The 26,289-nt window shown below is 34.0% G+C and overlaps 1 protein-coding gene and 1 long non-coding RNA gene across 5 annotated transcripts; one reads left to right on the top strand and one right to left on the bottom strand.

The window, feature by feature from the left end:
* Window positions 1-3,563: 3,563 nt before the first annotated feature.
* Window positions 3,564-7,866, bottom strand: LOC109168484 (auxin-responsive protein IAA9). Of its 4 annotated transcripts, none has more exons than XM_019317509.1 (6): window positions 7,641-7,866; window positions 6,149-6,830; window positions 5,527-5,753; window positions 5,223-5,364; window positions 4,296-4,357; window positions 3,564-4,017 (listed from the first exon to the last, which is right to left on the bottom strand). In XM_019317509.1, the coding sequence occupies exons 2-6, from the start codon at window positions 6,769-6,771 to the stop codon at window positions 3,980-3,982; spliced, it is 1,092 nt and encodes a 363-aa protein (XP_019173054.1). In that variant the 5' UTR covers window positions 6,772-6,830; window positions 7,641-7,866; the 3' UTR covers window positions 3,564-3,979. The 4 variants fall into 4 exon arrangements, with proteins under 4 accessions (XP_019173054.1, XP_019173056.1, XP_019173057.1 ...); XM_019317511.1 differs by having other exon boundaries at window positions 6,149-6,826; window positions 7,644-7,866; XM_019317512.1 differs by having other exon boundaries at window positions 6,149-6,805; window positions 7,644-7,866.
* A 10,453-nt stretch (window positions 7,867-18,319) lies between these two features.
* On the top strand, window positions 18,320-23,177 carry LOC109168566. Its single transcript, XR_002052100.1, has 3 exons — window positions 18,320-18,471; window positions 19,465-19,467; window positions 23,167-23,177. It is a non-coding gene; the product is annotated as an uncharacterized LOC109168566 (long non-coding RNA).
* Window positions 23,178-26,289: the final 3,112 nt, after the last annotated feature.

The following is a 26,289-nucleotide window of genomic DNA, read 5'->3' as shown; positions in this document are numbered from 1 at the left end:
TGGTCGCAGAAGAGAGAGATAGAAACCAAGTGGTTTGATTGCAATTGGTCGAAGGGATTGTTGCAACGTAGTGAAATGAAACAACCGGTGTTGAGCCGTGCAATGTGGCGTTTTAGAGGACATATAACATTGAATTGAAGCATTAATTGGTTGACAGGAGGAGTACTTGGATTCAATTTAATGCTGTGTGCTAGCTAGCTTAGTACTTGCCTGTCAAATGGCAACAAGTCAACAACACACTTCCATATCAACCTTCAATCTTCAATATGTGATCAAAAGGGAAGTCTAGAAATGGGAAAATTATCGTGGGTATCAATATTTCAGTTAGTTCTTGAGTAGTAGATTGTGGATAAAGACATGTGATTAAGCCTCACAATATTAATGTGGCAGGCTCCTTGTGAATATCAAGTACTAATCTTCCCACTTAATAGATCCTGAGTCATAGGCCTTGTTTGGTTATTGGCGGATCCGTCAAAATTTTAGCGGATTCGTCGTTTTCATCATTTTGACCATGTCAAAACGCTGAAAACTATGTTTGGTAAATGACGGTTTGAAACAGCAGATTTGCTCCAAACCGCCAAAATCTGAAACGCTGCTATGTGCAGCGTTTTAGAATGGCGTTTTGGGCTTTTGCCCAAAACACCCTTAATTCAATATTTTTTTTTTCTAACTTTTTGTTTAATAATTTTTGTTTGGTTGGAATGAATAAGGGGCGTTGAGCTTCCCTTTTTAATGGGGAAAAAGGGAAGCTCAACGCCTCCATTTACTTTATATTTCTTTTTTTTTTTTTTTAATTTTATTATTATTATTATTATTATTATTATTATTATTATTATTATTATTATTACCCTTTTGGTCATTTTACGTGTTAACCGTTAATCTAAACAGCTAATTTTACCAAACGTTTTTTACAAACCGCTAATACAATTCGATGGTCAAACCCGCTAATATAATCCGCTATTTGATAACCGCTAATACAATCCGCTACCGCTAACCACTAAGCGCTGATAACCAAACAAGCTCATAGTGATTTTTTTTTGAATGCTACTAGCTCTATTACATTGTAGTATCTGTCCATATACTTTCTCATAGTGATTTACTCTTTCACTATTCTGTATATTTGGAGAGCTAGAAAATTTCGCCTTTATCGACTAGGAATTAGAAAATTTCTTAGGATCCCAACATTTATTGTGAAATTAAGCTAGGATTAAAGGTTTTAAAGCTTAAATCACATAATTTAGTAAGTTTCTAATATTTTGAATATATTAATTTAAAAGTTGTTATAGATATAAATAGACTTAGAGCAATATTAAAATAGACAAAGTTTTTCCTTGATTTTTGATAGACCAACTAGAAGAGAGAAAAGAGAGAAAAAAAAAAAGAACAGAAAAAGAAAGAAAAATTCTGTCAAAAAAATGATGATTTACGCGCTTGGCTGAGCACATATGGTGCGCATAACACGCAACAAACGGAGCTTTGTTCTTGTTTTTATAGTTTTCTAGTGGACCCCACAAAACACTTACAATTGCATAAGCTCATCAACTTTTTCTCTCATCTTCTTTATCTCCTTCACCAAAAACATTGATGACGATGCTCTTAGTATGATAACACATAAGTTATTTGTATGTGTAAGTTGATAAATATTGTTAGGGTTATAAGAAATGACTTCAACCCAATGGCCCATCAACAAGCCCATTGGAGTTTAATTTGAGATAGTTTAACGAAAAGTCTAATCCAGATGTTGGAGAAAATAAAATATGAAACAATGTATAAGTCTTTTTCCAATGTAGTTATACAACTCAAGGTTAATTGTGGCACTCGATCTAAATTAGAAAAGTAAATTTTTCAAATTTCAAAAAGAGCTTATAACTTTGTTATTACCAAGTCAATCGTTCGACTTACTTGACTAGGGATACCCCAATTATCTTATATCTTTAATTGATAGTTTCTCACTTTGCTCTTTGTTCTACTCCAAATAATTAGAAAATGAACTCTCTCTAAAAATAATAGTCATAATTCTTTTGACGGTGATATCAAACATATGATATTATTCTGATTCAAATTATGAAACCAATTAAGCTAAGAAGAAAATATACACAAGAATCATCATGAAAATGAGGGAGAAAGTCCAATTAGAGCATTACTCCTGCAATTACTTTATAATGCAGTTGGCAATGATTAAGCATTACACTAATTCAAGAATGATTAGCAGCCACCATTACATTAAATTAGCCTCTAAAACCATCACACTAAATGGTGCAAAGCTAAATGCCAATGCACACATCACTAACTCACAAGGGTAACAGTAAGCTTTAGCCCTCATAATCATGATATGATAGATACAAGTGAATCTTGCAGGATGAAAAGGTTCAAAAGCACCATTATAAGGCTCTCTGTCATTTCTTGAAATGGCAAGGTGAAAATTTTGAACTTGGATTGCAATTAGGATGGCTGTGAAACTACTGGCAACTTGCTTGCAAAATGGGCACATGCACAGTAGATTTGTCATTTTTTTTTTCGTCGTAGTCATTACTGATGGTGTTGGTAAGAATTGAAATTGTAACTTTCAGGTATAAAGTTCATTCTCCACCCACTTGATCACCTAAATTTGTCATTTGTTGCCCTCGGGTAACTTTAATTTGTTTCTGGATGAAATATTGCACCCAAGAACGCAAGATTGAGTCCGGACAGTCAGAGTGAGATAATTTCACCTCTTGTGTGAGTGACTCGGCAGCTTCTGGGCGGGTCCTCCCACCTAAGAAGCTGATGAGTCACCGTGATTTAATTCTTCTACAATCCCTGTAAGATTAGACTATAGGGTCCCGAGGACGAAGAATTTCACTTTTTTAACCCAAGATTTGTCATTTGTTTGGGTGGGTGGATAGGTCTAAACCAGTAACCATCAAAAATAGCTGTCAAAAAGTGGGGAGGAGTACAGCAAGTGGTCATAGACCTAATCATCTTGATTATTGATTGATTAAACAATCTCCATTAGCTATTAATTTGAAAATTTTAGGGATTGGGTAGCTGCATAATCATGCCCTAAATCTTCATCCCCAGTGCTAAAGTCAATATACATATGGATTTGCTTGTTCTTCTGGTGCATCCCATGTTACTACCCAATCTGCACTTTCAACTCCTCTACATGTTTCTGAATTCTGTAATAAAAATACAATCTCATATCTCACACCACTAAACCCCACTTAATCATGTATTATTTGAAATGGCAAAAGCCTAAGTACTTTAGTTATTGCTGTAAACTAGGGCATTATCATCATTACATTGCTCTCATATTTTCAACAATCTTATCATTAACCAAAAGATATACAACTCTCCAACATGAAATTCAGTAGTAACTCGATTTAAAGTATGTCTCATTGGAAAAAAGTTCTATAAGTCTAACTTGAATTGTTGTGTCTGCAGAATTTGTCCCCTCCCGCGAAGATTCAAATTCATAACCTTTGGTATGGCTCTGATATCAAATTGAAGCATGTGCTCTATTTCAACTAAAAGCCTAAGCTGATAGTTGATATTTATGTTATATTATATGCTCAACAAGCATAGACACATGAAACACATGAGATTGCTATAAACTTTGGTTCACATTCAACATTCACAACCATAAACAGCAGACATAACCAACAAACCACATAGCACATTGCTACAAAGTCTCCTAATCACATGTCATTGTTCAAACCACTTCATACATAAAGTGTGTTCCAATACAGACGTATTAATTACGAAGACACCTTCTCAGTAACGCAACAAGATACTAAAATAAATCAGACTCGGGAACGAACAAACAGAGATTTATGTCCATCTTGGTAGTCGATGATGCATGGACAGGAACACCAAAGGCTCTATACTCCACTCTCCAAACCATCCGCTTTTCATTCCTCATCACAAATCCTCGCTCACTTCTCTACTCTTGCAATTTGCTGGGGGGTTTCGAGAAGCTGTCACTTTGCCCGAGCAGGAGCTAGTTCCTGCTCTTGGATTTCTCCTTCGCCCTGGGAGCTGCAAAGTACAAGAATGAGATTGAAAAGCTTATATCGTCTGTGGGCACAAAGAAGAAAGATCTCGTGCATTGCGTTTCCTTATCCAGCTATTTTTTTTGCTTCAAAAAGTGCTTATATCATAATAATCAAGTTCGAGTATGGTTATACTACTATGCATAATATCATGATGGCAATTGGCAAATAGTATGCGCTTGAACAATAAAATCTCAAAAAAAAAAAAAAAAAAAAAAACCGTTCTAATTAGCAGCAATAATTGAATTAACAAACAAAACAAACCTAATCCAATAGCATCAGAGCCTTTCATGATCTTCAATCGCTTGCAGGACTCGATAAACATGCTGTAGTAGAAGCAGTCCATCGGTTAGCATAGGTGCACAGGCAAATGGAAAACGAAATGCAATAAGCAAAATCAAAATCATTATAGAATGTTTAGTTGAAAATGAGTCTGATAGGCACTTTAAATTTAAATTACTAAAAATAATAATAAAGGAACAGAACCAGTCATGTTTTAACGAGCACAGTACTTTAACTTTTTTCCTGAGAACATCGTTTGCATGATTTAACTATGTTTGAATCCATAATTAAGGATGAAATATAAGGGGAAAGCATAAAAGATTTAAGTGTCAATAAGAGAAATTTCCAGCAGAATTCAATCGTAGCTCCAGGAATTAGATTTACCGACTAATACCTACAGCCTGAACTAAGTCCAGATATCATAGTGGGCATCTGTTTTGTACTATCTGTTCATCAAAATTTACACGTCATTCTTGAGCAGTAAATGTCTTATGAATCATAAATCCTCAAACTATAACACATCAAGCATAAAAGCAGAGAAAAACAGATCATGGTAGGATGCTATTCTTGTTATTTCATCAAGCAAAAATGGCACTGTCAGGTTAAGCAAAATCCTTTCCAGCTAATACGCCAAAATCATCAATTAGAAAACAAATTTTGCCTATGATGACATTTTTAAGGCATCACCGTGACCAAAAGAAACTAATTGTATTTTTTTTTTTTTACCTCCTGTTCACAAAACATGAACTTTTGTGCATAATAATTTCATAGAAGTGGTCAAAAGTTTTACATGCACACTTTGTTTTAGACACAGGCAACCTTAGACATCCCAACAATATAATTTCCCGGACTAATATGCAGAACTCAAATATGATAAAATAGGTAATAGGTTGAGAAAGGTAAGCTTACTCCCATGGGACATCTCCCACAAGCATCCAATCACCATCCTTATCCTCATATGTAAGCACATATTCTGATCCATGAAGGAAATCTCTTAACTTGCTTTCACTCAAATTTTCTCTGCCCGGAGCTCCTTGGGATCCACATTGTCCTGATAAATAAACAAGAGTAAAATAACGGAAAGAGTTAGTTCAGAGTTGTAGAACTATGACCATGCAAAATGATCTACCTTAATGACAATGATCACACAAATTTGAGACATCTCGAATTGAAGATATTGAAACCGGTGGATGAGAAAGATGAAATAGCTCACCTATGGTAAAGCAACTGAACATCTTCTCAAGTGCAGAAGAAAGTTCTTGATATGAGGCGTAAGTTCTAAGATCCACCTTCCTTAGATACGGAGCTCCATCCATGCTCACTTTAACAAAAAGAGCCCCAGGGCCCGGTTTTCCATCAACTTCATCATTAACCTTTGAGGTGGAGGTCAGTGCATTCTTCCTAAACGATCTAATAGGTGGCCAACCAACAACTTGTGCCCTACAGGACGATGTCAAGTCAATATCCATTAGTGTCTAAAATGTATTTAAGCAACATTTCCTCTCTTATCATACGCCCCTTCCTCTTCTTTTTTTTGGTCAGGCCATGAGGTGTCCTGAGCAGACCCTAACTGTAGGAGGCACCTTTAAGCCCGTACCATTCTCAGACTAATCCCCATTCGCACCGGGCCGGGCCAATTAAGGGGCAAAGTACTGGCCAGGTTGGTTTTTCCATACGAGAGGGGGTTCGAACTCCCAACCTCTCTTAAGGGATGAGAGTGCACAGCCACTCATGCCAACCAAGCTGGTTTCCGCCCCTTTCTCTTTCCTTCCACCACATGAAGGAGAGAATAAAAAATGAAAAAGAAAGTTCCTATTCAGCTTTCAGACACTTACTTAGCAGCGGGTGGATTGATGGCATTGTTAGAAGAACTCATTTTGTTATGAGCTGTTGCATTGGTTGCATGAGGCTGTTCCTGTGATGCTTTCAACTGTTTGTCTTTCATATTAGTCTGAGGCACGTTCGATTTGATCCCTGCACTGCTACCAAAATTTCCTTGTCCAGCTGACTGAGGAGTGTGAGAATCAGATTTGGGAATAGTAAACATCCAATTTGCCTCAGTGGTCACAGAGCCTTCCATGGTATCCAAGAATCCTCTTTTGTTCCCAGTGAAAGAAGCCTTGACAGAAGAAAAGATTCCATCTTTTGAAGGAAGCAAAGGAAACAAAGGCTTTTCATCAAATTTTCCGGTGCTTGGCCCATTAAGTTCTAAATCTCGCTTGGGAGATTGAGATCCAGGGAGACCAAGCCTTAACTCTGTAGCTTTAAGATTCAATCTGTCCTTTTCATTCACGACACCGGAGGCCGCACTGCTGTCCACTGAAGAAGAATCAGACAAACCTAGGTAGTTGCGCTCTTTTAGTGCCGAGCCCGTCTGAGAAATGCAGTCCAACGTTGATGAGGAAGCCATTACTGAACCATTACCCTGCCCTTCACCCAATATTGTTGGGGACATCATATCATATAAAAACTCGAGTTCGTCTCTCAACCTGCTGAAATAGTCATAAAGGGAACTAATCCAATCAATTCATTAAGTTTCTTCAACAATATCCACTTGCAAGACAGCTATCCAATTGAAAACCATTTCTAGCAAAAATCAAAATCAAACATTTTGTTTGATCCAAGAATAATTAGGAAGAAAGAACACTTGCCAACTAAAAACAGGCCACCATAACCCAAAATGTTTAGTCATTCACACTACTAACAGAGTCACAGTAAGATCATTCAGATGTGCTAAAAATCCAATTGAAACAATGATTTCACATTCACCACAAATACATGTGTGATTTCCTTGGCACAATACAGCTAAGTAAAACATTTAGCATAACTAGCCACATGCTTTCTGCACTTAATATGTAAATTAAAGTGAACATGGAACAGAAGCCACAAAAAGTGATTCTTTTAATACCTTCAAAAAGATTCCTAGCTGAGATAGAACCCCCCCAAACAAAAGGAGGATAACAGTTAACACAGAAAGTAAAGGGAAAACTAAACACAGGAAGAAAGAAAGTGTTAGCTCGCAAATTTCTATGGTAGCTTTTATATTTTCCAGCAACTAAACATACAAAAAAAAATTAATAAAGCTAAAAATTTGTCAACGAATCTTCTGCCAAAATATAAAAAATCACATCAAACTACAAAACCAAAGAAAGAACCCACCAAAGAAAAAGAAAACACATAAATGTCTAAGCAGACTAGCACTCTAAAACTGAAATGAATCTTCCAAGATCTCAACTTACCAAAGAGCAAAGCTCAAAAGCAAGCATAAATGAAGTTTAACAATCAAGATTAACATAAAGGGAGAAAAGGGAGCAAACCCAGAACACCAACCTTGAGATTACAACAAGAAGTTGAAAGATTGAAGCTGGTAATCACTGAAAGGGAGAAAGAAAATCAAAGAGAGAGAGATAGAGAGAAATAGAGAAGAAGGCGTCAAGGTCCCTCCATTAACCAGAGAGGCAACAAAAGTGTGAGAGAGGTGTTTGCCGAGAAACCCGAAGGCGAAGAAGCTGAAGGGGAGAAACCAAAAAAGTATGGGGGCAAAAACGGAAAGTTGGCTTATTTTATCGCGTATTATCGGACCAGATGCCGGACGTAATCCTATAAACAAACCCGTCTGGTTAGTTGGTGGAACCCCCAAAAGCGAATCCCAGCCGTTACGGATTTTATTTCTTTTGCCGTTACCCCCTACCCTTTCTTTATTTATGTTTAGCCCTCAGACTTTGTTGTTCAAGGTTGTTCCAAAATCCTAAATTCCTAATCCTAATGATGGGGCACTAATGATGGGGCAAATGGAAATTTGATATTCCTTCTAATCCAAAAAAGGTGTTCAATTTTTTATTTTTATATTTAATGCTTTGGTTATTTTAACCCGTTGACGTGAGTGACAATGCACTCTCGTTCCTTAAAAGAGGTCGGGAGTTCGAACTCCTCATGTATAGAAAAATCAAATTGGCCACCACATTACCCCTTAATTGGGTTTGCCAAGTGTGAACAAGGATTAGTCTGAGTATGGTACAAACTTAAAAATGTCTCATACAGTTAAAAGCATGCTTAGGACCAGGATTGCAGTAAGCGCTAAGTGTTAGTCGGGAGGTATAGTAGCGCCTAGACGGCCTAGGCAGCTAACTCCCAAAAAAAAAAAAAAAAAAAAAAAACAGTGCAAATGTGTGGGTGTGTGTGTAATATATATATATATATATATATATATATATATATATATATATATATAGAGAGAGAGAGAGAGAGAGAGAGAGTTAGGATCATATGAGAACATGTGCTTAGGTGAGAATATAATGAAAAAAATAGAAATGCTGAGTCGATTGGATTAATTCGGTTAATTTGACTAAAATGAACGAGTTAACTCGACCGAGTTAGGCGCTAGGCAGGCGCCTAGACCGATTTTTGCAACCGTGCTTAGGACACATCGTGATCTAACAAAAAAATGCTTTAGTTATTTTGGATTTTAACTCTTTAAACAAATAATACATAATTTCTTATGATATAATTCATATTATTTAGAACAATAGGAGTATTAGAATTTTAATGTTTAAATTTAATCAAATTAATAATAAAAAAATGTTCAAAACTTGGTCAAGCGACATAATTGTGGCTCAATAGGTTACATTAGTCAAAGTCAACTATGACTCTTCTTTTACTTATGACGATTGAGTCAATTAAAGGCAAGTACAATTTACATGGAGATTTATGCAAGCACATCACACAACCCGAAAGATGTGTGTTGAGACGTGCATGATAGTATAGTCGTATAGGGTAGTTCGGTTTGTATTAACTGTTTTTATTTGCTTATATATAAGACAAAATTGTATTAGGAATAAAGGTTTGAGACAAAAAAAGGTAAAATCGCCATCAGTTGCTCACTGCGCACAAAAAGCTGAGCCTCTCATTTTGAGAGATTACTCATATACTGTTTCAGGTGAAACTTGATCATTGGTCTCTTGTGACAAATTCACCTCTGCAAATAGTTGAGCTGTCCATGCAGGCAAACAAAAATATTCCTCAATTAATAAATAAATTGTATTCTAAGTTGTAACCCTATCAAATGAAAGAGATGGTAATCATTTTCAACCAATTATGGAAAAGAAAACAAATGAAAATGAGAGAAGAAGAAAGGAGGGTTGGGGCAAATGAGGCAATTTTTGTTGTAGTGATATTATAGCCGTTGATGAGGTGTTTGCATTAATGACGGTGGAGCACGGCCGAGCAGGCCAGGATGGCGAAAAAGGAATTCACAGATAAGAGTAGGGCAATGATGGAAAAGAGGTGAAAAAGATGGTATATCTGTGTTTAGCCGAAAGCAGCAAAGTTCAACAACTCCACTCATTACACCCAAACATGCCTCTTGTACATTGACATCCCTGCCCCTCAATTTGCTCCACCAACTCCATCACGCCTGTCTCTCATTCAAACCATAATTAATTAATTAATTTGTTAATTTTGTGACTAAGCGTTGTGTTATAATTTTATAAATTTTGTATGTGTAAAGATAGTATCATGTATGTATAACTAAAATGAATAAGGATGCAAACGATTTTAATCATTCGTGAACTATTCAATTAAAGTTTGATTTGAATTCGGTTAAATTCGAACTCAAGTCAATCTCAAATTTAAAAAGTGTTGGTTCATGACTCATCAATCCTCTCATGAGTCATACGTACATAGAGGAAATTTCAATTTTGGTCATATGACTATAGGGGTCTTGTTAATTTTAGTCGCTGACTTTTAAAAGTGTCAATTTAGTACCTTAATTATGCAATTTTTGTCAATTTTGGTCACTTCGGCCAAATTGCCGGTCAAATTTCGTCGAAAAATTTTAATAATTAAAATAATGAGGATATTTCGGTCGTTTCACGCCTCTTTTCTTCTTCTCCGGTGAGTCCATCCCTTTCTCTCTCGTTTCCGGCGTTCTTTCTCCCTGTAAACCCTATCTTTAATATCATCAAGCCTCTTTTCCCCATCATCTTAGTTCATTGCATTCGCCGGAAACGGGAGAGGAAGGGATGGGCTCGCCTGGGAAGAAGAAAAGAGACGTGAAATGATCAAAATACTCTCATTATTTTAACAATTAAAATTTTCCGGCGGAATTTGACCGACAATTTGGCCGGAGTGACCAAAATTGATAAAAATTGCATAGTTAAAGTACTAAATTGACAATTTTAAAAGGCGGGGACTAAAATTAACAAGACCCCTATAGTCATATGCCCAAAATTGAAATTTCCTCTACGTACATATATACATATACATAGCAAAACTCGATCAGTCAAAGTATACTTATTGATAAAAACTTGAGCTCAATTTAAGTTTTTTTTTTTTTTTTTTTTTTGAAAATGAGCTCAATTTAAGTTAATTAAGTGAAATTTGAACTTTATAGAAAGTATCGAGTTAAAATTAAGCCACTAATTTCGAATTCAAACTTGAGCTTGCTTAGGTTCAAGTACGATTCAATTCATTTACGCTCCTAAATATGACATATCTAGTTGTATTAAATATGACATATTCTAGTGTTATTAACAATATATAATGCAATTTGCACTAAAAAAAACAATACAAAATCCAATCATGTATGGAAAAAATCAAAGGATGCCATAAGGTCTGGATGAGATCTTTTGTACACATGAAAACTATGATCTAACCGCTAGATTGATTAAGGGACTCGCGAATCGTGATTTATCTTCACATTGACTCTAAGGACGAGATCTTGTGGACTTAGGATTAATCTGAAAAAACTGAAATCACCCAAGTTTTTTTAAGTATGATAAATCTCTAAGGGAAAATTGTACTTTTCGTCCCTAAGTTATAGGGTAATGGTAGAATTCGTCCTTAAGTTATCATTGACGTTGCACTTTTCGTCCCTTTACTAATAAAACATTAGGGACGAAAATTTTCAATTTTAGTATAACTCAGTGACGAAAAGTGCAACGTCAATAATAACTTAAGGATGAAAAATGAGCATGAGTACATGACCAACACCCAAGGACGAATTATACAATTACCCCTATAACTTATAAACGAAAAATGCAATTATCCATAAATCTAATTATACCAAATATTATTGGATCATTATTTAAAAAAAAAAAAAATTCAATTTTTTTTCAATGGGACTTAGAGCATCCTTATCAGTGGGGAGAATGTAAGAGGGATTAGGAAAGAGAATGTGGGAGGGGAGAGAAAAAAAAAAAAACAAAACTGAATAAAAAAAAAAGGTTTATAGGAAAGTTTGGCGGGCCTGACGCGCCACCAGGCGCGTGCACGGCTTTGGCGCACAACGTCTCTTTTTTTTTTTTTTCTTTTTTTTTTTGCTTTTTCTTTATATTCTGACATTATTTCTTGTTTTTACAGATGAATTCTTTTTTGAATAACTTCTTCCCACATCACTTTGCTCCTTGTTTGGAAGATTTCATTCTGAAATAGCTTAGAAAAAGACTTTATAGTGGATGCTCTTAACTTATAGACTAAACTTTAAAATGACAAAATTACCATCAGATTTCTAACAGCAAAGCATTTCAGCTAATAAAGTTGAGAAATTGGGAAACGAGAGAGGAGGTAAAAGAATTGGTCATGAAGGATTGAAGAGAAATTAAGAAAAAGTCAAAGGACTAAAGTGAGAAAAAAGGGGGAATTTGGTGGAGAGAGCAAGGAGGGAAAGGGGACAAGATAGCGGCATGTAAAGTAGGGTTGCCGGGTGGTGAGTAGGACATACAACCTACGCCTTCATCGCTAATAATCCCTACTAATTACCTTACTTAAATCTTCCATCATTATCCTTAATTTCCTCTATCACAATTCATTATGCGCTTCACACTACCTCCCATCAAGCATCCAAGATACCCAATTTAATCTAATATTCCGTATTACCATTTTATTAAAATCAAAACAATAAGCATAGTATATCACGTATCAGACAACAAATCGTTAGGTACAATATATTATAACAAAGAGTAATTTTACCTACACTCCCAATTTCATACTTAATTTTATATTCCCTAATTCTGTCAACCTCAACTAATTCAGTTCCATTGTTAGTTTGATAACCACAAAGTTCAAAGTTTAACTTCATGTGGGAGCGACTTATTATTTACATTGTTACTTGAGTTAGTCAGTTATAGGTAACTTATATATGTTAATTTACCTCATTGTCATTTTTTGCTAGTTAGGGTTACAAGGCGAGGATTTCCCAGTAATAACTCAGTACAATAACTTAACTTGAGACAACCGCAACCAAATTATTAGTCGAATAGTTGACTTTGTAAAATTCATAAATTCATTTGTTTGGACTATCTCGCAAAACACTATTGATGGGGAATTGAATATATACTAAGGACCCGACACTTTCCTGATCCAAACTAACCTTAGTTATGTTTTCGGTCTATGCAGACCGGAATCGACTAGTTCAATCACGATTAATATGCAAGTCACATAAGAGAAGGGTTGTCGACTCACCTCGACTCCTTGAGCACAACCATAAACATCTCGCTCTAGCACTGATCACTAGAGGGTCATGCCAATAGTCAAGTCAATCAATTAGATTATTTATGAGAACTAGACAGCACCGCTATAGTCGCCTGATACATATGCAACACGTGTATGCCATGTCGCAGTCCCTCCTTCCTCTATAAACGAGGCATTAAATTCACAATGAATTTATGATATTGTAAATGATTCAACCCAAGGATAGTGCTCACTTCCAGTCTTACCACATACAATTTGGATAGAAATATATAATTTGTTGTTGAATTTTAAATATAGACATGTTTTATTTACCTCTTTATAAAGTTTGGAGACAAATTAATAAGGATTATGAATTAGTTCGATAAAACTATGATAGTTGTGTTATTTAAAACAAAAAGATTCAAAATGAAAAAAAAAAAAAAAAAAAAAAAAAAAAAAAGAGGATTTGATTGTGATTTGTCAAACCTAGCTTTTTGATACAAATATTAACCTAAAACGAATGATTTGTTAGGTTTGGACATTTAAAAAATGAATAAACATTTGATGGGAAAATGGTACTTAGGAATGGAGTATCAACTACTGTGTAGCTGGGGCCTATTCCATGGATATCATCAACTTTAGAATTATCTATTTAAATTGCTATAATTATAATTAATTCTAGCTATTTGATGAAAATAATTTTTAAAAATTGTAGTAATCCTTTTTAGATAACAAACATGAACGAAGAAACAAAATTACAAGGAGACAATTTATTTTCATTATTGATTAATTATGTTATAAGAAAATTTGTTGTCCTTTTATAGACAACAATACAATATATTTATAAAAATATTTTAACAACATCTTATCTTATCTTACTCTATATAATAGCAAAATGTTTTGTGCCAATCAATTTCCCGCCTAAATGAAATTGCATCATGTTAAGGTATTAAAATACCAATTAAATGAAATTGCATCATTTTAAGGTATATAATGCATCATACTTATCTATTTTCAATACATGTTAATCTACAATTATTGTTATTTAATGATGAAGCAGGTAATACATTCCAGTATTTTTAAGTTAACATTTTATTATATAAATTAATTTATTATTTACTGAAAAAAAATTAGAGTATTCAATTTTAAAAAATAAGATTAACCTATTTTTTTATTCTTACAATTTTGTTGATCGACAACAATTTAATTGTTCATTCGAATATAGTTTTGAGAGGGAATTTTTTTTTTTTTTTTGAAAAAAGTTACTAAATCAGTTACTAAATTGAAAAAAAGTTTTTAAAAATTTAAATCAGTTGCATGAACAATAATATTGGAGAGACGAATAAGTTTAAACAAATAATTATTGAACTGATATTAAGTAATTAGAAAATATGATGTATTTCTTAATTTTGTTTTAAATAATAAGTTTTACCTGAAGATGATACTGTATTTATTAGTTTGTTTTAGATTTGCTCCAGTCACCCGATTTTTCAGATCGGCATTTGGGGAAGAAAGCAATTCCACAACGGCCAAAAGCTACGATCAGATTATCTGAAAAGTTTTTTAGCAGTGGATTACTTGGACGTGCGACGATTTAAAATCGAGTGTGTCAAGACGCCGGAAACAGAGAAGGTTCGCGTAAGTCAGTGAACATTTTAGAGAGAATGACGAACGCAACAGAGTAGACGGAAGCGCAATTGTCAAAAAATATGGATTAGGGTTTGGTAATGAGGTTTTATAATTGGGTTAATGGGCTTGGGTATTGGGCTGAAATGCAACGTAACTGGGTTATATAGATAGATAATTAAATGTTTATTGGGCTTAGCATTGCAGGTTTTATTTTTTCTTTCATGTCATGAAATATTTCATATTTAGTTTAGATTTATATATGTTGTACGTATATAATTATTATTATTATGCAATGTTTAAGAAAAGATTTTCGTAATTAGTTTCAATGTATGATGATGATACTGTATTTTTTATTTATATATTGTCAAGTATATGTACTATAGGCTTTAATTACAAATCATATTAATAAATGTTTTTATATATAAGAAAATTTAATTTCATAATTTTTTATAGTATATTGTTTGATTTCCTAATTTTTAATTTTTTTTTTTTTATAAAAATGTGTGTGTGTGTGTGTGTCTATATATATATATATATATATATATATATATATATATATATATAATTATTTTAATGTACACTTTTTAAATCTCATGTGGTATGTTATAACACAATTCTTTATAATATATGCTAACAATATGTGATGTTCGATATAACAACCAATTTAGTATTGTTAAAGGAAAATACATTTCAGAATAAATTTTAATTTCATGATTAATATTTTATTTTATTGTTTTTAAAATATTATCAATATTAAAGTTATTTAAATTTTATATCGTGCATCGCACGGGGCAAAAACTAGTTTAGATAATGACCGAGCATATCAAACACTCTTTAGTAACCACATTAACCCCATAACATCTTAGAATGGCTCCAATCTCACCCTTCCTCCCCCAAGGTGAGCTAACTTATCCTTAGCCACTTTGACCTACATTGAAACTCGAGACCCAACCCCTGCTTGCGTGATGCTCTTCATGGGGGGGACAATCTTGAGTTTATTAGGCTTGTCGAATAATATCTCTAAAAGTATTTTCAATAGACATAGATTTTGAATAGTTTTTGTAAGTGTGACTAGAAAAGAGAAGATGTGAAGGAAGGAAAAAAAGAAAAAGAAAAAAAGCAAAACAAATCTGGAAAAAAAAAACACTTAAGATTAACGCGCTAAATAGGTGGGTGCAGTGCACGCGCTCGGCTAAGCGTTGTGGTCGCACTTCACGTGATCATGACTTTTTTTTTTTTCTTGGTAGGTCCACAATTCGGATAAAAATCAAAGTTTTGCACGAAAACTCCTCACACTCTTTCTCCTCAATATAGGCTTAAAAACCTACAAAAACCTAACCAACTTGATTGACATGCACTCTTGTACCTTAAGAGAAGTCAGGAGTTCAAATCTCCTCTCGTATGAAAAAACCAATTTGGTCAGCACTTTGCCCCAGTCCTGTACGAACAAGGATTAGTAGCCTGAAAAAAAAAAAAAAAAAAAAAAAAAACCTACAAAAATTTTTCAAAATCCATTAATGTGGATGCTCTGTAAATATTAAAGTTGACAATTTAGTATCAACAATAACAACAATAATAATTGCTTCAATTGTTTTATACCTTATAAACTTAATCTTTTATATTTGATATAACTTTTATGTTGTCTTTAAATACACATTTATTAATCGTTAATAAGATTAAATTAAATTATACGGAGTAATATTTTGAGTCAATCTTTATTAACTAAATTAGATACATAAAAAGCATGGTATGTTTATAACTTATAATGACAACATAATCTGCATGTAATATTTTTATGTTATACTCCACATGGTAAAATTAATTATTTTATATTATATATAGCAAAATAAACTAACCAGGTAATTAAGTTATTTTTTTTTTTAATTTAGAAAACACTATCTGTAAAAATTATATAAGATGTTACATTTTTCTATGAGGTATAAATAAGATGACATATGTCTCTTATAATTTAATCTGAGGTTTGAGTTTGCTATCATGTGAACTTGTGTACCATTATGCACCGTTGATCTTGTTAAATCTTGTGATTTATAATGATGTTGACCTAGTAAATATATAATATTGCACCAATGCATCACATCACTACACCACTAAACTACTACACAATTGCACGGGATGCACCCTACACCACTCCTCATATCATAGCATTAGTTCACACCTGAAACGATATATATATATATATATATATATATATATATATATATATATATATATATATATATATATATAGAGAGAGAGAGAGAGAGAGAGAGAGAGAGAGAGAGAGAGAGAGAAAGGTTCAAGTGCGGCGATGTCCTTAGGGTACGGCGTCACCAATAGTTCAACAAATATACACCATCAACGTTAGGAAAAACACCATACCGTGTTCGGAAATACACCATTGGGGTGTGGTGAGTTATATGATGTATTTTTTGGGCCTGTTGTGTATTTTTTGGTTTTTTTTTTTTTTTTTTCATTGTGGTGTGTTTCCCTTACACTGTTGGTGCATATTGTTAATACTGTTAGTGTATTCTGAAATTCTGCCGCACCTAAGGACATCGCCGCATTTGAACTTATATATATATATATATATATATATATATATGAATGCACTCAGGTGCGAATAAGTGTCCAGGAGGGAATATGCGAACGAATTCGCGCGCGATACGTGTCCAGATCTAATATATTAAAAAAAATACGGTGGCATTTTCGTAAATAATTGAACATCGAAGTGCAAGTAAAATCACTTACAAGTACTTTCACCTATAAGTGCAGTAATTTTGCCTTGTTAACATTCACTTCCCGCAAACATTCATACACCTGGGTGCACCTACTTATAACTATTGGTGAAACTACTTATAACTATAGGTGAAACTACTTATAACTATATGTGCAACTACTTATAACTATAGGTGCACTAACTACTTATAACTATAGGTGCACTTAGTATTGATGCTCAGTGTAAATTTTACTTGCACCTATAATACATTTTACATACACTTGTAATACATTTTACTTGCACTTCGATGTTCAATTATTTATAAAAATGTCACCGCGTTTTTTATTAATCCATTAGGTCTGGACACGTGTCGCACGCGGATTCGTTCGCATATTCCCTCCAGGGCGCTTCATTCGCACCTGAGTGCAATTATATATATATATATATATATATATATATATATATATATATATATATATAATTTTACATGTAGAAGTTTTATTTTATATTTTTACAAAATTGCCTCAATCGTACTCATTAGACCAGCTCTAATGGATTAGGGCCTTAGGGGCTAGGGAGTAATTGAAAGAAAAATAAATAAAAATTTTTTTTCTGAATGGAAAGGGAATAATTAAAAGTTTGAAGAATTGATAAAAGGAATTTGGTGACCTTAAGCCACTGATTATGCGGGTTTGTGCTACGACAAAGGGGGGTCCACTTGCCGGTAGGCCTCCGCTTTTGCCGGTGACTTTCCACTCCAATATATATATATATATATATATATATATATATATATATATATATATATATATATATATTAACTCCTATATTATTTTTTTCTTTTTTTTGGACCAAAATTTGGGCCATTACCAACTTCATGTTTTTTTTTTTTTTGAAACAAACAAACATTCATAAATTAAATCAAGTCCGAAGACAACGCATTACAAAGGATAGATGAGTAGTTGTCAAACCACACCCTACAACCAGTCAAAGAAACAAACGACCTAGCTAGTACATAAGCTGCCTGATTCGCTGATCGTTTGATAAAGCCTAAAGACACATTAGTGAAATCACATAATGAGCTTTTTATATCACTCATAAAAAGGTGAAAGTAGGATCCTCCTTCTACTGCAATTAGTCCCTGTACCACCAGAAGTGAATCAGTCTCAATCTGAACATTGTCGTAGTTGAGCTCTTTGATCCAACCGAGTGCTTCCCTAATTGCTACAACTTCCGCTTCCCTTAGTGTGAATGTTCCACTCCAAGAAACACTCTTGGCAGCTATGAAATCTCCCTTGTCATCTCTCAAGACATATCCAAACCCCATTCTCCCATTTTGCGTATTAATCGTCGCATCAACGTTTAGTTTGGAGAAGCCTGTGTGGGGTTTAGACCATTTGCACTTGCTTTCTAAGCTGCTGGATCCATTCCGTTGACAAGTCTCCGAAGCTGCCCGCCAACCGCTTAGAAAGCTTTCTGCTGCTCTGACTGTAAATGAAGGAGGTGATACTGCCTTGTTCTGCCAAATTTTATTGTTTCTTTGCTGCCAGATCTCCCAGCACACCATTATCAATGAGCAGCACTTCTCCAAGTCTGTCAACTACAACTTCTGGTTCGCCCACTAAGTGAAAGAGCATAAATCTGAACTTGTCCTTTGCTCTCCTAATAGGCCCCAACAATTGTTAGCATAACTACACTCCAGGAAGATATGATTGATACATTCAGTTGCCACATTACAAAGAGTGCATACTTCTTCACATTCAATTTTCCTTCTCCTCAGAAGATCCTTTGTTGGTAGGGAATTTGTGCATGCTTGCCAAAAAAATATCTTTACTTTGGGGGGATTTTTAACTTCCAAAAATTTGTCCAACCCTGAATGTCATTTGGGTCTAGCTCACCCCTCAACGCCTTGTAACAGCTCTTAACCGTAAAGTTGTCATTCTCTTCCGGGGCCCAAATTATTTTGTCTTCACTCCGATGTCTAGCTAACGGGATCTGCATAATGAGATCAGCGTCACGCTGCACAAACATGTCTCTAATGACCTCTTCATCCCAGTTAGCCACATTTGGTTTCATAAGATCTGCCACAACTGCATTATGCATAAGCGGAAAAGGATAAGACATTACTTTGGGGTTAGCTTTGTCCGGTAACCACTTGTCATTCCAAATTTTGATCGTATTGCCATCACCGACCCTCCATTTGCTGTGCTTTCTAATGACATCTTGAGTTGCTATAAGGCTGGTCCAAACAAATGATGGATTGGCCCTCTTCCTAGCCTAAAAAAAACCAGTTTGGAAAATATTTTGCTTTGAGAATTCTTGCTACTAAGGAATCCGGATTAGTAATTATTCTCCAAGACTGTTTGCAAAGCATTGCTACGCTGAAATCCCTTAAGACTTCTAAATCCGAAACCCCCCTCCCCCCCCCCCCCCCCAACTTTTTAGGAGTGCACAACCTATTCCACGTAAACCAGTTCAAGCCTTTGTTGACATTCCCACCCCCCTTCCACCAAAATCTATTCATTAACACTTCAATCTCTCTAATAAGCTCACTTGGTAATAAGAAGACTCCCATAGCATAAGAGGGAAGAGCTTGAACAACACTTTTTAATAAAACTTCTCTACCTGCTCCCGAAAGGAAACAATGGTTCCAACTTTGAATCCTACTGATTATTCTACCCTTGATGAAGCTCAACACCTCCCTCATGTTCCTACCCACCAACATTGGTAACCCAAGGTAATTACCCCCACTCCTACATCCTCTCACACCCAAAATTTCCCCAACCCTCTCCCGAGTATCTTCCGGGACATTTCTACTGAAACAGAGATTGGATTTGTCGAAATTGATGATCTGACCGGATGCACTTGCATACTGTGAGAGTAACTGTTTCATATTTGAAGCTTCCGTGGTATTGGCCTTGAAGAAGATGTAGCTATCATCGGCAAAAAATAGGTGAGTGACTGGTGGTGCTGAATTAGCAATTATGACTCCATGGATTCCTCCTTGTAGCTCTTTTTCCCTTAGCAATGCACTGAAACCCTTTGCAATAAGGATGAACAGATACGGCGACAATGAGTCTCCCTGAACGCAACCCTCTCTAAGGTGAAATAGGCCCAATCTCTTCCCCTTGATTAAGAATGAAGTACTCAACGGTAGATACACACTGGAGCACCAAATTTACCCATTTTTGGTCAAAACCCAGTTTTAGCATCATTTCTTTCAAAAGAGGCCATTCAACTGTATCGTAGGCCTTGCTCATGTCGAGTTTAAGTGCTACATAACCCTCTTTACCATGTGTCTTCCTCTTCAGATAGTGTTGCATCTCAAAAGCAACCAAGATGTTATCTGTTATCAGACGCCCTGGAACAAATGCACTTTGACTGTCTGATATCAACCCATTCAAAATAGGCTTCAATCTATTTGCAATGGATTTTGCTAGAATCTTGTAAGCCACCGTGCAAAGTACAATAGGCTTAAGGTTTCCCATGGATTCAAGGGTGGCCTTTTTGGGGATCAAAACAATTTGAGTTGTGTTCAATCCCAGTGGGAGAGTGCCCGACTGGAGGAACTCATTGCACATATTTAACATACTAGCACCAATAATATCCCAGTAGGCCTGGAAAAAACCTGGATTGAGACCGTCAATATCGGGGCTTTTGTCTGGATGCATTCCAAAGGCTGCCTTTCTGATCTCACTGCTGGAAAATGATCTTAGAAGAGCAGAGTTCTAGTTTGAGGTGACTCTAGGACTTATACAATTAAGAACCGGCTCGCGAACCCCATTGCCTGAAGTAAAAATATCAACAAAATACTCTTTGATAAGCAAATTTAAATCTGGTCATTGGTTCACCCAGCATCCCCTACTGTTTCGAAGTTTCGTGATTGTGTTGTTTCTGCGGTGCTGCTTCACCGTATTGTGGAAAAAACTGGAGTTCACATCTCCATCTTTTAGCCAGAACTTCATGTAAATGCTTAGAATCCAAGAATTAGAGAAACATGTGATTTATAATCACATAGTGAGATTGGTGAGTTGATTATATTCAATGTTTTAGTGTATTGTCTCACATACATTATGACTTGGTATTTAATTATAAATTTTAACACGTTATTAAAAAAAAAAAAAAAAAAAAAAGCTTGGCCAATTTTGTTAGCTCGATAGTCTGTCCCTTGTTGTCCATTTGAGGCACCGCGAGACTAACAAACTAATTGAATTCAGTCTTTTAATGTAATTTGACTCATACATTTTATGATATGGTTATGTGATAGTTGTCATACGACAAATTATTATGTGGACTGGAGTCCACCTTGCAAGGGAGGGCAAATTATGCTGTGAATTCGTGTGCATCATGTGCATCATGCATGATGCATACGAATGCAGAAATGACGTCGTTTTGCATCAAAACGCGCGTCATACTTAAACAAAAAAAAAAATATTCAATTCCCAGCAACAACATTATGTTGTTCGTTTTTTAGTTCATTCATTCTGAATTTGTACTTATGAAATTATGGATGTGTAGGTATGCAATTCTGGATTTATAGTTATGAAATTATGGATGTGTAATTATGCATGGTGTAGTTATGCAATTTTGGATTTTATAGTTATGAAGTTATTGATGTATAGTTATGCAATTCTGGATGTATAGTTATGAAGTTATGGATATGTAGTTATGCAATTCTGGATTTATAGTTATGAAATTATGGATGCGTAGTTATGTAATTCTGGATGTATAGTTATGAAATTATGATTGTGTAGTTATACAATTCTGATTTTTTTTTTTTAAAGTTAGACGTCAAAACAACGTCGTTTTTGCATCCGTATGCACCATGCACGGTGCATACGGATGCACAACATAACGATTGGCAAGGTGGACAGGTACACAATTTAGATACTAAATGTTTACAATTTATCTTTTCAAAATTCACAATTTGTAAATTACCCTATATTCATAAATTCTAAAAACTTAAAAACACAATTTATATTCTGGATGTTCACATTCAAGTACTAAAAATACACAATGGTATAACAAATGGTTGTCCTACCTTTAAATCAATCGTTATACCGTGCACCAGGGCGCACAATGCATTGTCGCCCTGACAAAAACGACGTCATTTTTATTGTACAGATTTTATGTGTATTATGTTAAGAGTTTATGTGTATTATGTTATGAGTTTATGTGTATTATGTATTATGTTATGAGTTTGTGTTTTCTGTTATGAGTTTATATTATTATATACATTCGAAACAGAGATTTTTTTTTTTTTTTTTTTGTGAATTTAACAATAGAAACGGGAAACAGAATTTATATATATATATATATATATATATATATATATATATATATATATAGTCAAAACGACGTCGTTTTAGCCAGGGCACACAATGCTGGTGCACGGTATAATTTACGGCAAATTATTGTGTGGACCAATGTTATGTGAACCATAACAAAAAGTACATTTTAATATACTAAATATACATTATTTTTGTACTGAATGTACATTATATAATATAATGTACACTCAGAACAAAAATAATGTATATTTCCTGAATACGATGTTCATTATTTTTGAACTAAATGTACATTTTTTTTACTGAATGTATATTATTTTACAATAGACAAAATATGATACACACAACTTGTGTAGACTATGATCCACACAATAATGATTGATAATTTACCCCTTTAAATTCTGACGGCATGACCTGTCTACAATTTACCAATTAATACTAAAAGCCCAAGTATGTTCAGAGCCCAATTTGAAGATCGGAAAAAGCCCATGTGGAAGTGTCTTTCAAATTATGCCCTGGACCCGTGTCCACAATGAATTGTGGACACGGGCCTAAAACGACGTCGTTTTTTTTAAAAGAAAAACGTGTCATTTAGTTTAAAAAAAAATCGTGTGTATTTTGCTGTTAACGGTGTTATTTTTTTTTTGGATTATGAATGTACAGTTATGTCGTTATAATGTACAGTTATGCCGTTATGAATGTACAGTTATGCAGTTATGAAATTATGAACACAGAGATCTAACATTATGAACTTACAATTATGAACATATAGTGATAAAATTATGACCATGGAGTTTTAAAATTGTGAATATAGAGCTTCGAAGATTATGAATGTACAGTTATGGAGTTATGAATGTACAGTTATGAAGTTATGAATCTACAGTTATGAGATTATGAATCTACAGTTAACATATAGTGATAAAATTATGACCATGGAGTTTTAAAATTGTGAATATAGAGCTTCGAAGATTATGAATGTACAGTTATGGAGTTATGAATGTACAGTTATGGAGTTATGAATGTACAGTTATGAGATTATGAATCTACAGTTATGGAATTTTGAATGTACAGTTATTGATCGAATTATGAACAATGAGCTCTGACATTATGAACTTAAAATTATGAACATAGAGCTCTAAAATTGTGAACATAGAGCTTCGAAAATTATGAATGTACAATTATGGAGTTATGAATGTACAATTATGGAGTTATGAATGTACAGTTATGGAGTTATGAATGTACAGTTATAGAGTTATGAACGTACAGTTATGGAGTTATGAATGTACAGTTATTAACATATAGTAATAAAATTATGAACATATATTCCTATAACGAAGCGGTCTGAATTTTTTTTTTTTTTTTTTAAAAGAAGATAACAGTGCCTAACGACATTATTACCTGTGTCCAGCATGCATGCTGGACACGGGTCCATAGCATAATGATTGGCAAATTATATCCTGGACCCGCACGAGTCCAAAACGACGTCGTTTTCAGGGAAAACGCGTCATTCCAGTTAAAAATAATAATTTGATTTTGTCTCGTCGTTGACAGCGTTATTCGTTTGTGCCATTAAGAATGTACAATTATGGGATTATGAATGTACAGTTATGGAATTATGAATGTAAGTTATAAAATTATGAACACAGAGCTCTGACATTATGAACAATAGTGATAAAATTATGAACATAGAGCTCTAAAATTGTGAACATGGAGCTTCGAAAATTATGAATTTACAGTTATTGAATATGAATGTACAGTTACGGAATTATGAATGTACAATTATGCAATTATGAATGTACTGTTATGGAATTATAAATGTACAGTTATGAAATTATGAACATAGAGCTCTGACATTATGAACTTACAATATGAACATATAGTGATAAAATTATGAACATAGAGCTCTAAAATTGTGAACATAGAGTTTCGAAAATTATGAATTTACAGTTATTGAATTATGAATTTACAGTTACAGAATTATGAGTGTACAGTTATGCAATTATGAACACAGAGCTCTGACATCATTAACTTACAATTATGAACATATAGTGATAAAATTATGAACATATACTCCTATAACAATGTGATCTGAATTTTTTTTAAAAAAATAAAATAAAAAAAAGTGAAAGAGAACGGTACCACTAACGACACCGTTATCGTGTCCAGCATACATGCTGGACACTGGTCCATACCATAACGATTGGAAGTGTTCATGGGCGTCTTAATATGCAATAGTTATGCTGTGCAATCGAATGTACCATGCGCATGGTGCATACGGTTCAAAACGACGTCATTTTGGTTAAAAACGCGCGTCTCACTTAAAAAAAAAAATCAGGTTCGACTCTCAGCAATAGCATTATTGTGGATATATAGTTATGAAATTGTGGATATATAGTTATGAAATTGTGGTTATATAGTTATGAATTTATGGATATTTAGTTCATTCATTGTGGATATTTAGTTCAATCATATATTGTGGATATTTAGTTCATTCATTGTGGATTTTTACTTCATTCATTCATTCATTGTGAATTTTTACTTCATTCATTCACTGTGGATATATAGTTATGAAATTGTGGATATATAATTATGAAATTGTGGTTATATAGCTATGAATTTCTGGATATATAAAAATCCTATTACCGAGAATCGAACCTGATTTCTTCTTTAAGTGGGATGCGCGTTTTTTTAACCAAAACGGCGCTGTTTTGCAACCGTATGCACCTTGCAAGGTGCATTCGGTTGCACAGCATAATTTGCGCTTAATATGAGGGTAGAGTTCATTAACTAAGCCCATTGGCTTTTGGGCCGTTTCGCCCAAAATGGTAGAGGTTTTTTCTTTTTTCTTTTTGGGAAATTGTACATTTAGGCTATGTAACCGGCAATTTATATCCTACATCACGGTGCGCGTTGTACTGTGCACCTAAATGCAAAACGACGTCGTTTTAATTTTTTTTTTTTTTGAAATTTTCCGCCCCAGTGTATGACAGTTAATTTTTCTTTAATAAAAAACTCATGTTAAAAAATGTACATAATGTTATACTAAAATACACATAATTGTATACATGAATGTACATAATTATATAACAAAATATACATACTCTTTTTAAAAGATAATACACATAATCTAACATAATACATAATAAACATACACTTTTAACATAATACACATCAACTCTTAATATAAACACACAAATTTTCTGATTCGGATGTACAGAATTGTATAAAAAGAATATACATAATTGTATAAAAAATGTACATAACTGTATGAACAAATATACATAATTGTATGAACAAATATACATAATTGTGTGAACAAATATACATAATCACAGCAATTTCCTACCGTGCCTCCCAAAACGACGTCGTTTTGGAAAGTGCACGGTGCACAGTGCTACGCGCGTTGTGGTGTAGGGTATATCGATTGTATGTAACCTATGTTGTTGGATGGTATTGAAAATTCATTAGAGTTCATAGGATGATAGGATTTTGTTGCTTCCATTATCAATTACTGACAAGATTTTTTATTTTTTAAGTAACAAATTTCGAGAGTGCGATGTCCAAGAATATAGGGCAAAGGCTAAGGCACAAGAACCAATAACAAGAGGTTGGATAGATCCGAAGCATAACTTATCAACAATTTTTTTCACTTTTCTATAAAATGTAAAAAGAAATTATTTTTAAAATTAAAAATTAAAAAACAGGGAAATAACAATTCTTTTTTCCCATCATCCCATTTATTAGTTGCAATCTTATCAATTAATTTGGAAATAAAAAGGTGTTAATTAACTTCGACTTTTTGAGATAGCTGTCTAATAATATAAATTAGTTTGGATCAACTTATATAGTGGGGATGAGTAGTACATAATGAATAATGAAGCAAAATATTTTACGT

Source organism: Ipomoea nil, unplaced genomic scaffold, assembly GCF_001879475.1.
Source record: "Ipomoea nil cultivar Tokyo-kokei standard unplaced genomic scaffold, Asagao_1.1 scaffold3199, whole genome shotgun sequence".
Classification (NCBI taxonomy): Eukaryota; Viridiplantae; Streptophyta; class Magnoliopsida; order Solanales; family Convolvulaceae; genus Ipomoea; species Ipomoea nil.
The sequence above is the reverse complement of the archived record's forward strand: the minus strand, read 5'-3'. Positions and strand labels throughout refer to the sequence as shown.